The sequence below is a fragment of the Acyrthosiphon pisum genome, chromosome A2, assembly GCF_005508785.2.
Source record: "Acyrthosiphon pisum isolate AL4f chromosome A2, pea_aphid_22Mar2018_4r6ur, whole genome shotgun sequence".
Classification (NCBI taxonomy): Eukaryota; Metazoa; Arthropoda; class Insecta; order Hemiptera; family Aphididae; genus Acyrthosiphon; species Acyrthosiphon pisum.
Window position 1 is genome coordinate 14,178,594 of NC_042495.1, and position 16,188 is coordinate 14,194,781.

The 16,188-nt window shown below is 29.4% G+C and overlaps 1 protein-coding gene across 2 annotated transcripts in view; it reads right to left on the reverse strand.

Moving 5' to 3' along the window:
• LOC100161700 (ras-like protein rasC) overlaps window positions 1-16,188 on the reverse strand; it is a 188,142-nt gene that overhangs the window by 11,064 nt on the left and 160,890 nt on the right. For both annotated transcript variants that reach the window (XM_016804736.2, XM_001942979.5), the window contains exon 4: window positions 7,557-7,834. In XM_016804736.2, coding sequence (XP_016660225.1) covers window positions 7,557-7,834 — 278 coding nt within the window. The remainder of the gene's footprint in view (window positions 1-7,556; window positions 7,835-16,188) is intronic.

Sequence of the window (16,188 nt, forward strand, 5' to 3'; positions counted from 1 at the left end):
ACGTGTCTATATGTATTATGTTGCTCTATGAAATCAATTTTAGCACTTGTAGAAAAATGACATAAACTACGAATTCGAAACATAATTTATTTATGCATTTTAAATTCGGGCTTTGAATAGACTAAATCAATTGAAAAGGACCTTTCACACCAACGCTGTATTTCAGCGGCGGGTGCACATGACCACAAACATAGTGTGTACATAATTTATGACTACCGTTGGAAATTGCGTTGGCGTAAAACTTCTATTATAATGTCACGATTTAGTTTTCTAATATATATATATATATATAACATTTACATATAGTCACACACGCCATCTAAGTAATTGGCAATGTTCTACCTAATGACAATGTTTTTTTTCTGTTAAAGAAAGTGGTTCGACTTTAATTTTTTTCATATCAAACGATACCTATCGCCATAATAATATATAGTTATTTCCGACTTTAATAAAAGATACAATGGGACGAGCGTTGGCGTGCATTATAGTACGATTAAATGTAGGTACAAGTGCCATATACGTATATGATATGTTAAGAGAGTAAAGTCCGGGAAATGTTACACTTAACAATGTGTTCATTGATTTTTGTACACTTTCTGAAGTGTATAAAACTGCTGTACAAGGAAGATCCATTGTTCAAATCGCGTTGTGCACTTTGCGAAAAACGTACGACCATTTTCTATAGAGTGAAATTTATTGAGAAAATGACTGTCTTATGTTTGAAAAAAAATCACATTTTATGCAAATTTTAGTTCTTTTGTAAGTTGTCGACCTCACCCGTTTTCGGAGAGTCAATTTCCCAATAATTTCCTTCTAAAAGTAAAAAAAAAAATATATTCACATTTTTCTAAATGATTCACGTCATTATTATAAAATATGTATATAACGAAGACACGGACTATTAATTTGATGTAATACGCATTCCATAATAATGATATTCCGTGTACATTAAAATGAACCTTATTCGGAGACGAGGTCAGTGTTCAGCGATCCGCATCTGTATAATGAAATAACACCTATTTACCGGACTGCGTTCAAACAGCGACGTGCTGATATATTAGATTATTACTACGGACTACTACAGTCGAGGTAATGAATATGTTTAATATAATTATTTAGATCGTTACGTTTTGTCACTGCTGCGTTTGTCAGCAGGTAGAATACCATGGTCTTTACGGCCGCCACCTCCACCACCACACCACCGCCATGTTCTCGACAGCGGACGTCCGGACTACAAACGCTCGGGGCTATAGAGACAGGAAATGAAACATACTTATTCTTCCCGGGAATCCAATGTATATTGTAAATTGTATTTGGACTGCTACGTCAAAACTCGCGTGTTTGATAAATGGACAGTTTGTGATTTTTTTTCGCGTTTGGTTGTACCTATTCGCTGATGGATTTGTTGGCGTTGTAGAAATGCCTATATTATATGTAGAGATGTGAGTTTGTATTATACGGTGGTATAAAACTGTATTATACGAGGTATTATACATATGGTATAAAATTATTTTATACAGACGGTATAAAAAAAAAAAAAAAAAAGCGTTATTTTTAGTTATTACCACGATTTAATACGAGTTAACACCAATATAAAAACAATTATCATTTATTGTAACATGTAAGTGATAAGCAGTTGTCCGAAAAATGATAAGAGTGGGTATGCGACGGTTACCCTGTCGTGTGTCGTGGTTTCCCTGTGACCAACTTTTGGTGGTGTTGAGCAGCAGCTCTCAACTCGTACATGTTTACCGTCCCGTTACGTACTCATTCTAAAAATATCCATAGCTGCGCATTTTCTTCTTTATCGACTTTATCAAACTGTTTATTGTTATTGACGTTATTGTATATTCAGTAATTCTGATATTAATCGTAATTCATAATATTATTATCATATTATTCTAGGTTAATAAATATTAAATAATAATCATTATTCATTTAGTAGTGTCTTCTTGGCTCTTGCGTTACCTAGGTTCTTGTTTTGATAGTCTGAACTTTTAAGCTTAAAAATGGGTAGGCCATCGAAGCAAAAACAAATTGTAGACAAACATTTTAAAAAGCATTTACAGAAAAGAGGCAAATTAGATTGCCATGAATGTATTTATTGTTGTCAAACTTTTGCATATAACTCTTGGCGAATGGCAAAGCATTTGCTTACATGTACGAACACTCCTATTGCTTTCAAGAATACTGACATGCCTATCATACAAAAATTATTTAAAAATCATAAAGGAGCAACATCAAATGACTTGGATACAATTATTTATGATTATGATGAACATTTTACTGACAATGATGGACTAAGTAACGAAAAAACTAATCATCAAGTAAAAGTTTAAAACAATGAAAGTATTGACGCTACAGAATTTATAAGTAATATGGCGGAGCATTTACAAATTAGTATTCCAGATATTATGTCTGAACTAGCAGAATATCGAACTAATAGTGGATTATGGTCGAAAAACTTTGTTTGGGACAGTTTAAAAGCACGCAGTGATGAGACTAGACTCCATCCTTTAACATGGTGGAAAGGAATATGTACTTCTGCTAAAATTTCTTCTATTGCAGTTGCTATACTAGAATGCTCACCAACATCAGCATCAACAGAACGTAGTTTCTCAACATATGGTATTGTTCATACTGCTAGAAGAAATAGATTAACCAATGACCGAGCATCCAAACTTGTGTACATTAAGCACAATTTGAAAATTGAACAAGGTTTCAAAAAAAATAAAAATAAAATAGGCTTATTAAATACTTCTGGTGAGGACTCTTGTGACTTCCCTGATGCAGTAGAAGAAGAAGAAGAAGAAGAAGAAGAAGAAGCTAGTATTATGTATCCTTCAGACAATGAGACAGATGAACTATTTAAAGCAGTCAATTCATATAGATGTAGTTAAATAATTTATAATTATTAACAAGAAATAATATTTAAAATGTTTTGCTTTGTACAAAGAGTCAAAGAATGACAAAATAAAGAATATAATATAGTAACTTTCTAATAATTTTTTTTTTATTTTTTTTTATATAATATATATATATTATTTTTAAATGTTGGCCAATGTTCATATTATGAAGTGTTAGAGTTAATTTAATTAATTAAGTGTTTATTATGAAGTTCATTTGATATATTAAAAATATAATTTATTATGAAATGTCAAGTGTGAATTGTAATTAAAATATATTAAATTTAAGTTATTTCTAGTCACTATGTATATGGACATATGGTACCTACATCGTGGTAACATGACTAAATATTAATTTGGTGAATAAGGTCTTAAATAATTCTTGTGTTATGTGTTTTTTGAAATGTTTTCTGACCTTCTAGCCATTTTTTCAATTTATCCATTTTAAAATAATTCAAATTTCATACTTAAGAATGGAGTTAAAACCTTTGTTAAATTACCTATAATTTAAGGTACTGCAAGGTTTAATACGGTATAATACTGGTATAATACCGGTATAATACGGTATAATACAAAACAAAAATAAAATACCGTATTTTAACATCTCTAATTATATGCTTTATACAATGACAGAAAAAATATAAACATCCTGGATCCACAACAAAATATGTACACAAACGAAAAATCACCGACGTCAAAGGGTTCCATACCATACTCATCCAATACTATTCACCAAAAAAAATTGAAATTAACCTGCAGGTACCGAGTAGAACTGTAAATATTATAATATTAGGACAGCATATAAAAATATCGATGATCCTATGTAATGGAATGTTAGTAGAAGTCTATATAAAACATTTTAATTAGGTATCAACAAGTATTTTTGAGAAGCAAATAGATATAACTAAAAATAAAAATGTCAGTCTTAGATTTTATTAAAATTTAAGTAGGTATATCTACAAGTTTTTTTGAGCAATAAATAGAACGTTGAAAAACAATAATAGTTCAGCGTTCAGTCTTATATTATACTAAAGTTATATCGTTTACATATTTTTAACCTGTTAAAATATTTTTATACTTAAAAAAATTTAATTATAATATTATTATGATTATTTTTGTGGAAATACAGTTGTACGAAATACAAATTATGATTAATTATATTCTGTTAGGTAAAAAAAGCAATTATAATTGGCATTTTCAAAAATATTTCATATGTTATAATATAAGTTATTATGACCCAATTAATTAATTATTATAGCCGCATAGCGTTACAGCTAGATTAAAAATATCACTATTGGGTGCAATACTGACCAATGATATTTTTTTTAAACCATTTTTTTTTTTATTTGGATAAATCTAATTATTATTTCGGATGCAAGTAGTAGAGGTAGTCTGTTGTATGCACCTGGTAAAAGTATAGGTACCCTTTCGAACAAGTCTATGTGTTTCCTGTTCCTCTTTCATTTTCCAAGTGACGTGTTAAAATCGTTTTTAAAATTTTAATTTAATTTTTAATAAAGTTTAATTTTTAACTACTATGTTTTATCACAATGCAACGTCATAATCCGCTGGACTATAAGTACCAACAAATATCGAGTCAAGTTTCAAACGCAATTAAAATATGTACATGATAATATAATATATTTTTTTCCAATGAAAGGTTATAGTTTTATTAAATTTTTTATAATATATCATTTAAGCATTGATTAAAATATAATATACAGTTTAATCAATAATTTAGTTATCGACGCAGTACATATTTAATCGACGGTACTTTTATAAATTATAATAATATATAAAAACATTTGGACAGTGTTACTTAATTATTATTTTTTCATTAACGCTTATTAGTTATAACTGTTATAGAAATAACACATATAGTGATCGATGATAAAAAATAATTAAAACTAATGCGTGCTGGTGTAAATCTAATACGATCTATATAATACTATCTAATACGATTTAAGTTTAAAAGTTATGTCTGTGAAAGGATCTTTCTTACTAGAACCAATGCTAGAACCATCCCAATAATAATATAATATGTCAATCTCGTAGAATGCAATTATTTATCCAATTAAATATAATTTATTATGTAATAAGTATAATTTATTTATAACATTTTTCATATTATATATTAATTGATTTAGTATGGTAATGATTATATTACTTAATATTTAATAATAACTGAAGTTATATTTTTAATCTGATATACACTTCCTGTTTTCACACACTGGCTAACAATACATTAATATTTGTCCATCATCTATTGTAGGGTACATATAACATTTTAGGTAGGGACTCTGTAATTCTGAGTGATTAAATACAAATGTTCACTTCTCTGTCCGACCACCACAATGATTATACCGGACACGTTACCTATATACTATTATATTGTATGCGGTACCTATGTGTATCCAAGGTAACACTGAAAATTGATACCTAGTGACATTATATTGTGATAGGGTCTTGGTAAACCCAATACAAAAATTATAAGTTGAAATTTTGATATCTCAACTGAATGACACCCACATGATGGAGGGGGGGAGGCACGTGACCCCTGGATTTTTCAAAAACAATTTTAAACATTTTGAATTGTATTAATGTTTGAATAAACATTTCATTCATATTTTAACTTTGGTATACATTTTAAATTGACAAAATATTATACCAATAGGTTCCAAAAATATTACAATCAATTGGAAAATTCATCAACCACTAACATTATAACTCGTTCGGTTGGATGTTCTACGGTTGGTGCGGGATTTCTAATGGTATTTTCTTATTTTTACAAATTTACGATCATGACGTAATAATATTGTCTACTGGACATCTGAATCAAATTTGATTTTGACTTTAATTTGTCTTCATGCTGCCTAAGATGAAACACCACCAGTATTAAAGTAGGTATACAATGCGTTAGATATTTTATAACTAATATAATATATTAAGTATTATTTATATTTATTTAAATAGGTTCCATTCCCATAAATCACTTAAGCTTCAATTTAAAATTTAAATGTATAGGAAATACGGAAATCACGTTTAATTGAAAATTCTATTGTCATGAATACAAAAATAATAATGACGTTATAAGTTTGACCCATGAAAAATATATTGGAGAATTATATTGTACACGTATGTAAGTGCTAATCGTGGAAGAGAGCTAATGCTGCAAGGAAAGACCCATTCATTGAACAGATAATTACAAGGTTTGCAATTTAACAACCGTGAAGACTTAAGTTTTTATTTAATGTAGTGAATGCCCAGAATTCGATTCTGAAGTATTTCGTGCGATTTGAAAGAAGAAAGTTTCTTTTTGGTGTTTGATTTTATTAATCCTCCTTCTCTCCAGTCGAATTTCCGCCCACGATTTCAAGATGTTTATTTATATACACACGTAAGACCTTATCATTACTAAACGATGTTGGCAGGCCAAAATGTTTAACGTTGTCTATTGGAGCATGAACGTTGCAATGTACCTACATACTACCTATATATGTGTGTTGTATAAACCAATCAAAAATTGAGATTATAGATATTTAATTCCACGTGGATACTTTTTTAGTCGGTTCATACGGAAGATATCAGAGTATCTATTTATTATAATATTATAATAAAATAGTGAGACTTCCATTATCCAACGTTAGTGGAAATAGCGGTGACCTTTGCGATTATTTTGACGAACGATGAATAGGAAACGAATAACGTCATATGCATATTTTGTTTCTGAAGTTGATAAATGCGGTCAGACTGCAATTATAACAAAAAAGAGTAGATACGAGTATACGGAATTTCAAGTTTTTCGGTTCTCCAAAAAATAAAAATAAATCACAAAAAATGTAAAAAAAAAGCTTACAATACCTACTATGCGATTTTATTTGATGAAATTTAAACATATTACATAAGTCAATATCTCTATTTTAAAAATATTACTCTGAGTGACGATTTTTTTCACAATATATAATGGTGTACCTATATCTCTATATATTATATAATATTATTATAAAAGGTTTATCTGACCTATATTCAATTAATATCTTACAAAAATATATAATATTTTTTTATTGTATGAATATAAATTACTGTAGATCGTCTAATAATAATAATTACGCTGATTATGATATTATTATAACATTATAAATTATTGAATAGGGCCGACGCCGAGGAATAGAAGAAAATGTTTTTTAGTCGCTGTACTTGAACTTCATCGAGCAACCGTAGCACGTATATTATTTCTATTATAGAAGAAAAATTGGCTGCAAGTATAATAATTAATATTTACGTCAGACAAGCTTATAAATTGGATTAGTGGGCGGACCGAATTTAATCATCGATGACTATTGATGATTCCGTTCATTTTGTCAATGTCAAGACTTACAGGCTATATGACTTGACAACACTACACGAACATAATTATTTATTATCAATAAGAACTTTTGATATTTTAGAAGCTTATCATGTATGTTTCATCGCGGTTTTTTTAAAAAAATATTTCTGATTTTGTGATGAGAAAATTACTGGTATACAATGAATTTATTGTTTTTGTAATATACCGACGACTTAAGAGATACACTATTTTTTCCACAATAACGTCAAGTTAGATTATTATAAACATTTACGGTGTCAATCACGATAATAATATAGACTCGCCTCATTTTCGGCAGTTCGCAATACAGCCATTCGGAAGCGTCTTCCACGGTGACACGTCTATGGTCTGCCGGAAGGTCAAGTTTGTTTCCGGCCACCACGATTGGCAGCACCTGGTAGTCTTCGCGCTGCTCGCGGACTTCCTCGAAGTTTCGCTTGACCGTCTCGAAAGACCGTTCGCAGTCGATCGAATAGACGAACAGGAACGCGTTCGCATTGGCTATGCTCAACCGCCGCATGGCCGGAAACTGAGGGTTGCCGCACGTGTCCAAGATGTCCACCTGTAACCGTCCATATAAAATCATGAGTTAATGACATTATAATTTATCATCGTCAGAGACAACCGATTAGTTTTGGATTTCGTGGCCTTAGTATTTACAGTAGCGCTTTTAAAGTCATGAAATCCTGTTGCGTAAGTCTTAAAATGAAGTCACTTTGAAATAGTCGTAGTAGCATATTTAATATTGAGGGAGTAGGTATGAGGTGGTAAGAGAACCACCCTGGGTTGTATTTTTAACATTTTTACATATATATATATATATATATATAGCTATCCTTATTCCTAACCTAACCAATGAGGCTCTATTCGATTTGATTACAAAATGTTATAGTATGATGGTTTTTTTTTTATAATATAAATTTTATTATTTATGCAATAATACTCAAATGTTGTCTGTGGTTGAATGATTTCAATTTTTATTTAATGTTGATCTGTCTGTAAAAATTTAAATACTTAAGTATGCTTATTAATTAAACGATAGCCATTTCATTAATCATGAAACCGGCAACAGACGAAAGAAACCACCTCAAATGTAATATTCAAATCAACATGTTTTATTCCTATGTATTTATTTTTAAATATGAAATTAATACTTTTAGACTGGGTTTTTAAAATAAACCATTTTTCAGTACGTTGTTATTTTAACCATTACTTTCAATTTTTATAATATTTTTTTTTGTCATTTTGGTCCTTATCTGTTTGTATGTAACGTTATCGATGTTATAAAAAGAGGCACGCGGTATATGTATATATGTATATATATATTTTCTCAGAGCCATCAATATTCCAGAATTTTAGTTAACTAACGATATTATTTTTTTCGACTTGTATTGTACCACACAAGTGTATTATATTTAGTTAATTATTTTCAGTTACATCACATTGCACCATTACCATCAATACAATATATAGTTACGTAGCAAAACTTATTTGAAACAAAAACCTAAACTAAATATCATAATTATTTATCACATTACTGCAGTCTGCCACATATTATTATTATTATTTATTTATTATTTAGTAATTATAACTTATTTCAATCGATTATAATATTTCCAATGTGACTAGTAGAATAATATACCCGCACTATAATTGTATAGGTTCAGTTATCTATCAGAAACATATTCATTATTACGAATAGGCAGATATTGAAATTATATTATTTTACAGGAATGTAAATACAAGAGTGTTGTCGAGGTTTCGGCTGATAACGGGATGATAATTATTCGAAAAAATAACGTTTAATTTTTTTAGATTAAAGGGTTATACATTTATATAATATTACATGTTTGGATACATACGTATACAATACATATACGGATCAACTAAAGTACATTTCAATCTAGTTATGTGTGTACAAGTTCGGTGCATCAAAGCTTATGCGGATTACCGAATCGACAAACATTTGTGCTACGATCGGTGCACACGATCGTATATTTCGCATATAGAGCCATATTCTCGTGTAGGTGAATTAGCTATGGGTATAATAATATATTAAATGGCAAGCTATCGATAGGGTAGGTGGTACATTAAAAACACGCGCCAGGGCATATTTTATCGCTATAGAGAGTTTAAGGTTTCGTTTGTTATCTATTTAAATCGAACTTTAAGGTTGTTTAATATCGAAAACGCAATTTCGTTCAAAACTTATACACATAATATATGTATATATATATATATATACATATGTGTGTACCAAAAATGAACAATGGAGTTGACCGTGTCTTTGGAGATGATAATCGTGTCTGCAGACGACCAATAAATACTATACACGAGTGAAGAAAAACCGAACGCAGACGTGACATGATTTTCAAGGAAACTGTTTTTCCTACGTGCATATCGTCTCTAGTCGTTATCTCCGCAGTTCGCACACGCCTATACAGGTACGTGCCTCTACATATCTAAGTATGCGTTTTCAATTTTTTTTTTTTTTTTGAAAAGTAAGTTAATTTCATACTCGAGGCTACTTATTCGCCATTCACGTTCACATCACCCCCCCTCAATTGTATCTATTAATTATGCATTTATTCAAATTCTGATTTTTGTCATTTATAAGTATACTTAAAAACCATATTTTAAAATACTTAGATTTTTTATGCCATTGAAGGAGTGTACCCTGTGTCGATACAAACTTCTTTTTTTCAAATAAATGCATAATTAAGGAATACAATGTTGAGAGCGTACTTGAGAAATTAATCACTCTGTATATCTCTATAAAACGAGAAACAACAGAGAACGAGACCTGTGGGGTTGAAATTCGTGTCTTCTGTAAGTCTTCTTTTACGCGACCCATACACAAATTCTAAAGACGAATTTCAATTTTCTTTCGGAGGTTCGAATATACTATGATTCATCTTTTGATTCTCCTTTTCATCCACCTACCTGAAAAAGGCAATGAAATATTCTTACCCAATTATAGCGAATCTCTTTTATGTTTGAACATAAATGATTGTTTTATTAAATTCCTCTCTTAATAATTGTAAATAGTTATTTATAAATAGCATTCATTATATATGCGCACTTTTTATTTTTAATTATTTAGCTAATTTTCAAAAATGTACAATCTCAGATGCGTGCTAAGAAATATATATCTTACACATATTACAAGATCTCCGGTTTGAAATGGGCTTTATATGCTCTGATTTTAAAATCCAAAAACGTCTCTACCTATTTTTTTTCCTGTTTGGAATCGTGAGCAGGGAGGGAAATTTGGATTCCCATTGCTGCCTCCTTGTGCACATCGTTTATTAATCAAAAAACAAATGAAATAATAAAATGTAGCTAAGATTAAATACAAACACGCATTTAGCGTTTGTTTAACAAAGAACTGGAAGGTCTCTAACCTCCTGATTTGGCCTTTGGCCCACATAAATTAACTTAACGTCTCTACCTATACATCAGAGATAGGTACTAACAATAATTATCATTTCATTTAATATTATTATCATAACTTAGAATGTAATTATATAGAATATAATTCAAACAAAATTTATAATTATTCATTTTGTATAAGGTCTAGTCTGAAAATTCCGTGGGACTTCAACCACCTAACTACCATAAACCTATAGTGGTTTGGCACGTAAATATTTAAATGTTCTTCCAGTGAAAAAAATGAAGGACACGAGTTTAGGATTAAAATGTTATATTTTAACGGTTATTTATAATGGTTTGACGTGAAAAAAAAATATATAATATGTACAGACGTCACTGTATGGATGCTTTTAATATGTTTAACACGAACTGTACAACATCAACCTACTCGACATGGACTTTAATTTTTTTTCATAATATATGTAATATAATACTATAAACATGAACTGTAGCACGTGCACAGCGTACAAAAACAAAGAATAAAAATCCTTTGAGGTATGCGAAAACATTTTCGGGTCGACGATTGAATATTATATATTTATAGAATCATTTTTCCAGATTTATTTAATTGAATGTTTTGCTTTGGCCTAGAATGTCGTTGTTATGGGTATGCAAAAACCCAAAATACCTAATAAATATATTGTAAGTCCGCCAAAATTCTTGTGAAACTTTTGAGCCATAACCATAACCATTTATAATAATATGTATTAGGTAAACTGATAATTGCATTGATTGTTATATAATAATGCGATGTTGTACTGAATTGCAGACAATATAGTACCCTCAATTTATATTATAGAGATATATTATAATGGGAGAATATTGATGCCTGAATGTTTGATATTATAGGTATTTATACATTAACAGTGGAGTTTACGATCGTGAGATCTATAGTAGTACTATTGTTACCTAGAATACGGCGTTTATTGCTATTAATTATTGAAACATTTGATATTACACTATTGTTACGGTCACCTCCATGCATTGACCATAAATATTCGACTAGCAGGCATCTAATTATAGCTGACAAAAATGTAAGACTTTATTATACATTCAAAACATATTACATTTAAAATATTGGGACTAAAAATCAATAGTTTTGAAGTAATTGCCTAGACTTAAAATATATTAACGGCTGTGAAAGGTCCTACTAAAAAAATTGTCTCCTAATGTAATATATTAGAATGTTTTTTTTTTCAAACACTATTCTGCGTTTGGATTTTGATTACATCGAACGCATAGCAATATTTTGACTGACAGTCGTTGAGTTATTTATTGAACTATCAATGAGTCAAAGGCACCGAATTAACTTAGAACAATATTAAACGTATATTCAATATATATTATGTCTGTTTACTAATCGAGAGTTTCTAATTTCTATCGATAGAGTTTTCCAATTATAGTTAATTATAATATTGGGAACCGATGGACGATGTATATATATATACTATATATATTTCGATAGTTTAATCCAATAAGAGATTATCCGATTCACCTACAAATTACGAGGTAGAACAGTAACATAATATTGATCTAACTCAGTGTTCTGTATACCGTTGAATAGTAGATTTGGATTTTTACATGTATGTTTATAAAGAAGAAATAATGCAAAATAATTTGGCCTTTTTGACGGGTATTTACAGCTTGAATACGGAAGTTTTAAAAAAATAAATATAAATATTTGGTGAATAAAATTAAAATAAACAAATACAAATACCACAATACAAATGTTGAATAATAAAGAATTTAAGTCATTAATACATTTTTTATTCTATTTATGTATTCGCTATTTTATTACATCGACAAAAAATACGGTCAGTAAAGCTGATATAACAAAAGACGTATATCAATACTTTGTAATTTAGGTATATAATAAAAACATAAATAGGTAATGATGTACTCGTTGATTTGTTGTTATTTGAAAATTGGAAAATGTAACAACCACTCATTTAACGACAAAAAAAGTTTCATTTTAGATGTATTGATTTTACAATGATGTGTGTTTTATTATTTTATTTTTTGTGTATGTGTTGTACACGATAAGTAGTCAAATAATGGTTTGATTTTCAACTTTAGTATCTTGTTCGATATACATAATATTTATGTAGAAATACATAAAAGTTTAATATTAAGAAATTACATTTCAATATAATTTCTAAAATATATGCAATTGCTTTAGGTTTTTTATTACCTATTTTACAATATAAATAACACACCTAGTAAAATGTATTATGTATACAAATTATAAATATTAACTACCTATTGAAATATAACAAGTATTGATAATCGTTATGATAATATTTACAAGTTACAACATCGTTATAACGTATTTAAAAGAAGTTGATATTAGTTATAGTTATATTTTAACGTACCACCATTAATGTTTTTTTGTATAGACATTCATTATATAAACCAGGTTTGGTTTGTAATTTTGTATAAACAATAGTATAGATTCTATGAATCTATACTATAGATTCATCATACAATACAGCCTGGTAAACCTACTCAAATTGATGATAACTCTATTAAAAATACAGTAATACATAGACCATAGTATGCTCAGTACCAGCTTTGAATAATTATTGAGCATAAAAAATTAACCACAAAGTGTGGGGACATTGTCAAAGCAACTCGATTATTTAGAATAATATAATAAGTTTATCACATGGATTATCGGTGAACAATTATTCAAAAAACATGTAAATATATTTAATTATGGTAGTTGAATAATATCTGTTTGGTAAATATTTACAGCACCAAATCAATTGTACTATTATGCATTTTTCATATCAATATTGATGTATTTAATAATTATTGATTTACTATAATACTTATAAGTTATAACAAACAATCGTGCAGGGTCTTTTAAAAATATCACATACAACCATAGTCGATAAATATACGTTGATCAAACTTCATTGTTTGCGAACAAAACAATAAAAAATATGATAAATAGTTGAATCTGCTTGAAAATTCGTTTCATATAGGGTGATTCACTAAGAATGCTCATTCCCTCTCTTCTTTATCAATTAATGATGCATTCATTGAAATTCTGATTTTTGGAATTTAAACTTATATTAATATAAAGACAATTTTGTCAAATGCTCAAATTTTTTTTTGTCAATTAAAATGAGTAAACTGTAGTGATATAATGTTGATGCATCTAAATAAAATTCCGAGTTATAGATATGGGTGCTTCAATGATTCGAAAATCATAGTTATCAATATTTAGGTATTATTTTTTTCATATATTATATTTTATCCACATTTCATAATTTATAAAAATTGACCTAGTATACTAGGTATATACCAGGACTAGACTAAATATTATTATGTATTGTGTAACACCACTAATAATAATTAATTTACTCAGAAACTACTCATTTAAATGTAAACTTAGATGTATAAGAATTTTCCAAAAAATTAGCTGCTTTGCTATTTAAATTCAATAAAAAGGTTGGTTTTTGTTTAAAAAATTAAGTTAGTATCACCAAAAGATACTCGTTAAATGGTATGTATAATCTAAGTAATTTATGAATAGTCTTTAAGTTAACTAAAAAATTCGAAATCAGAATTTGGCTGCATCATTAATTGGTCAAAGTGTATTTACAGAGTATTTCAATGCGATTTCAAAACTCCTCTGACTCCTGACTTCTATATTTTAAAACTTATATACCTATTTCAATATTGAACAGAACTTAATAAATCAAATTTTAAAATATTTACATAAATTAGTACTATTAACATTGGCCATTTCGGGTTTTGAACTATACCTACGCAAAATAACATTTTTTACCTTGAGTTATAAGTAAACCAAAAAGTATTCAAAACCATCAGAAACTTGGCCCTTGGGTTTTGAATACAGATATTGTTTTCGAAAATAGTATATCAATTAGTAAAAAAAGCGTTTTATGTCCAAGTGATGGGAGAAAACCATTGTGACATCATTATTCAGTATACATATTATATAGCCGTTGCGCGTAAAACTCGGACTTTGCAATAGTGCGGTTAAATCCAGTACATAATATGGATGGTCGGCGCTAGACCCAGCAAGTGCTATTCAATCGAATCATTAACCCTTCTGCACAGCTCCGTTCATCGTCCACGTTCTGTTATGTTCACTTTTACAAAGGGACCTTTGTGCGACACATAACGTGGAGGTCGCGGCCATCGGACTTAAGCCTTCTACTCTCCTCTTCCTATTCCTCCTCCTCTTACTACTACTCCTAAGTCTTGTATTACTGACTACTGTCTACTACGTCATACAACAATAAACGCACGATGTTGTATGTATGTTGGTGGTGGGTGGATTAAAAGGGTGTGATATTCGCAGCGGTGGCTGAGATATCGTGACGGGGGGAGGGTGGAGGAGGAAGTTGAAGTTACGACGACTGTAAGCGAAGGGTGGATGAAGGGTGGAAGAAGTGACGTCCACCGGGGGTGGTTGGTCTTAGACACACGTCTTTGAAAAGAGACGTTTATTTGATGCACCCGATCGTTGCTGAGTTACGTATAATAACCTATAGCGACTGTGGGGATTTCAAGACAATACTATATATGTCAACGTAACAATGATAATAATAATAATAATAATAAAAAAAAAATAATAATAATAGTAATAATAATAATAATAATAATAACCGTCAAACAAGGGTTCCGTTGTAAGACGTCTGTCAGCGGTGTACTTAGTCAACGACGATATTATAATACGAGCACAGTGTACTAGCGAAATTCGACCGCCCCGTGAATTACCATCCGGTAACAACGATATTAGTTTCGTCTCGGACGAACGGATCTTTTGTTGATAATATTATTTGTACCTGCTCTTCGTTATTGCTATTAATTATACAAGTATACAGATTACAGTTGACGACGACTGGAGAGAGATCATCATAATAGCGTTTAGTATTCGACCGGATTTCGTATACATTTCTATGATTACTAGCTATACTGTTATTATTGTTGACCCTTTATACACGCCATTTATTTTGCTTCACTTATTAGTTATTACTTATTATAATATACCACTCCGATAAGTTTAAACTTAAATAATATCGGGTACATATTCATTGGATACAACTTGGTTTTAATCAATAGAAATATTATTCAAAAATATCATACAAAAATGTCGATGCTCAAAAAATATGATATCTTTGAAGTTTTTAATGTGTTCGATATAATAATATACAATATACAGTATTGTTCAAACTATAATGTATATAAACGCAGAATAATAATACTTGGAATGTTTTTAAAATTAAATTATCTTTTACTACTTACTCGTTCTCGTTGTGAAGTTTTAAACCCACAACAATAATAGCTGCAGTCAATTATTACTGTGTAACGTATCCAATTAATTTATGAAGTCGTATTTTAATATTGCTTAAATATATTCAAGATGATGAAATGGAAAATAATTATAGATGCAAGTTGTTCTGGTGAAGTTTATATTGATTTGCATAGTAATAAGAATACCTATCCAAT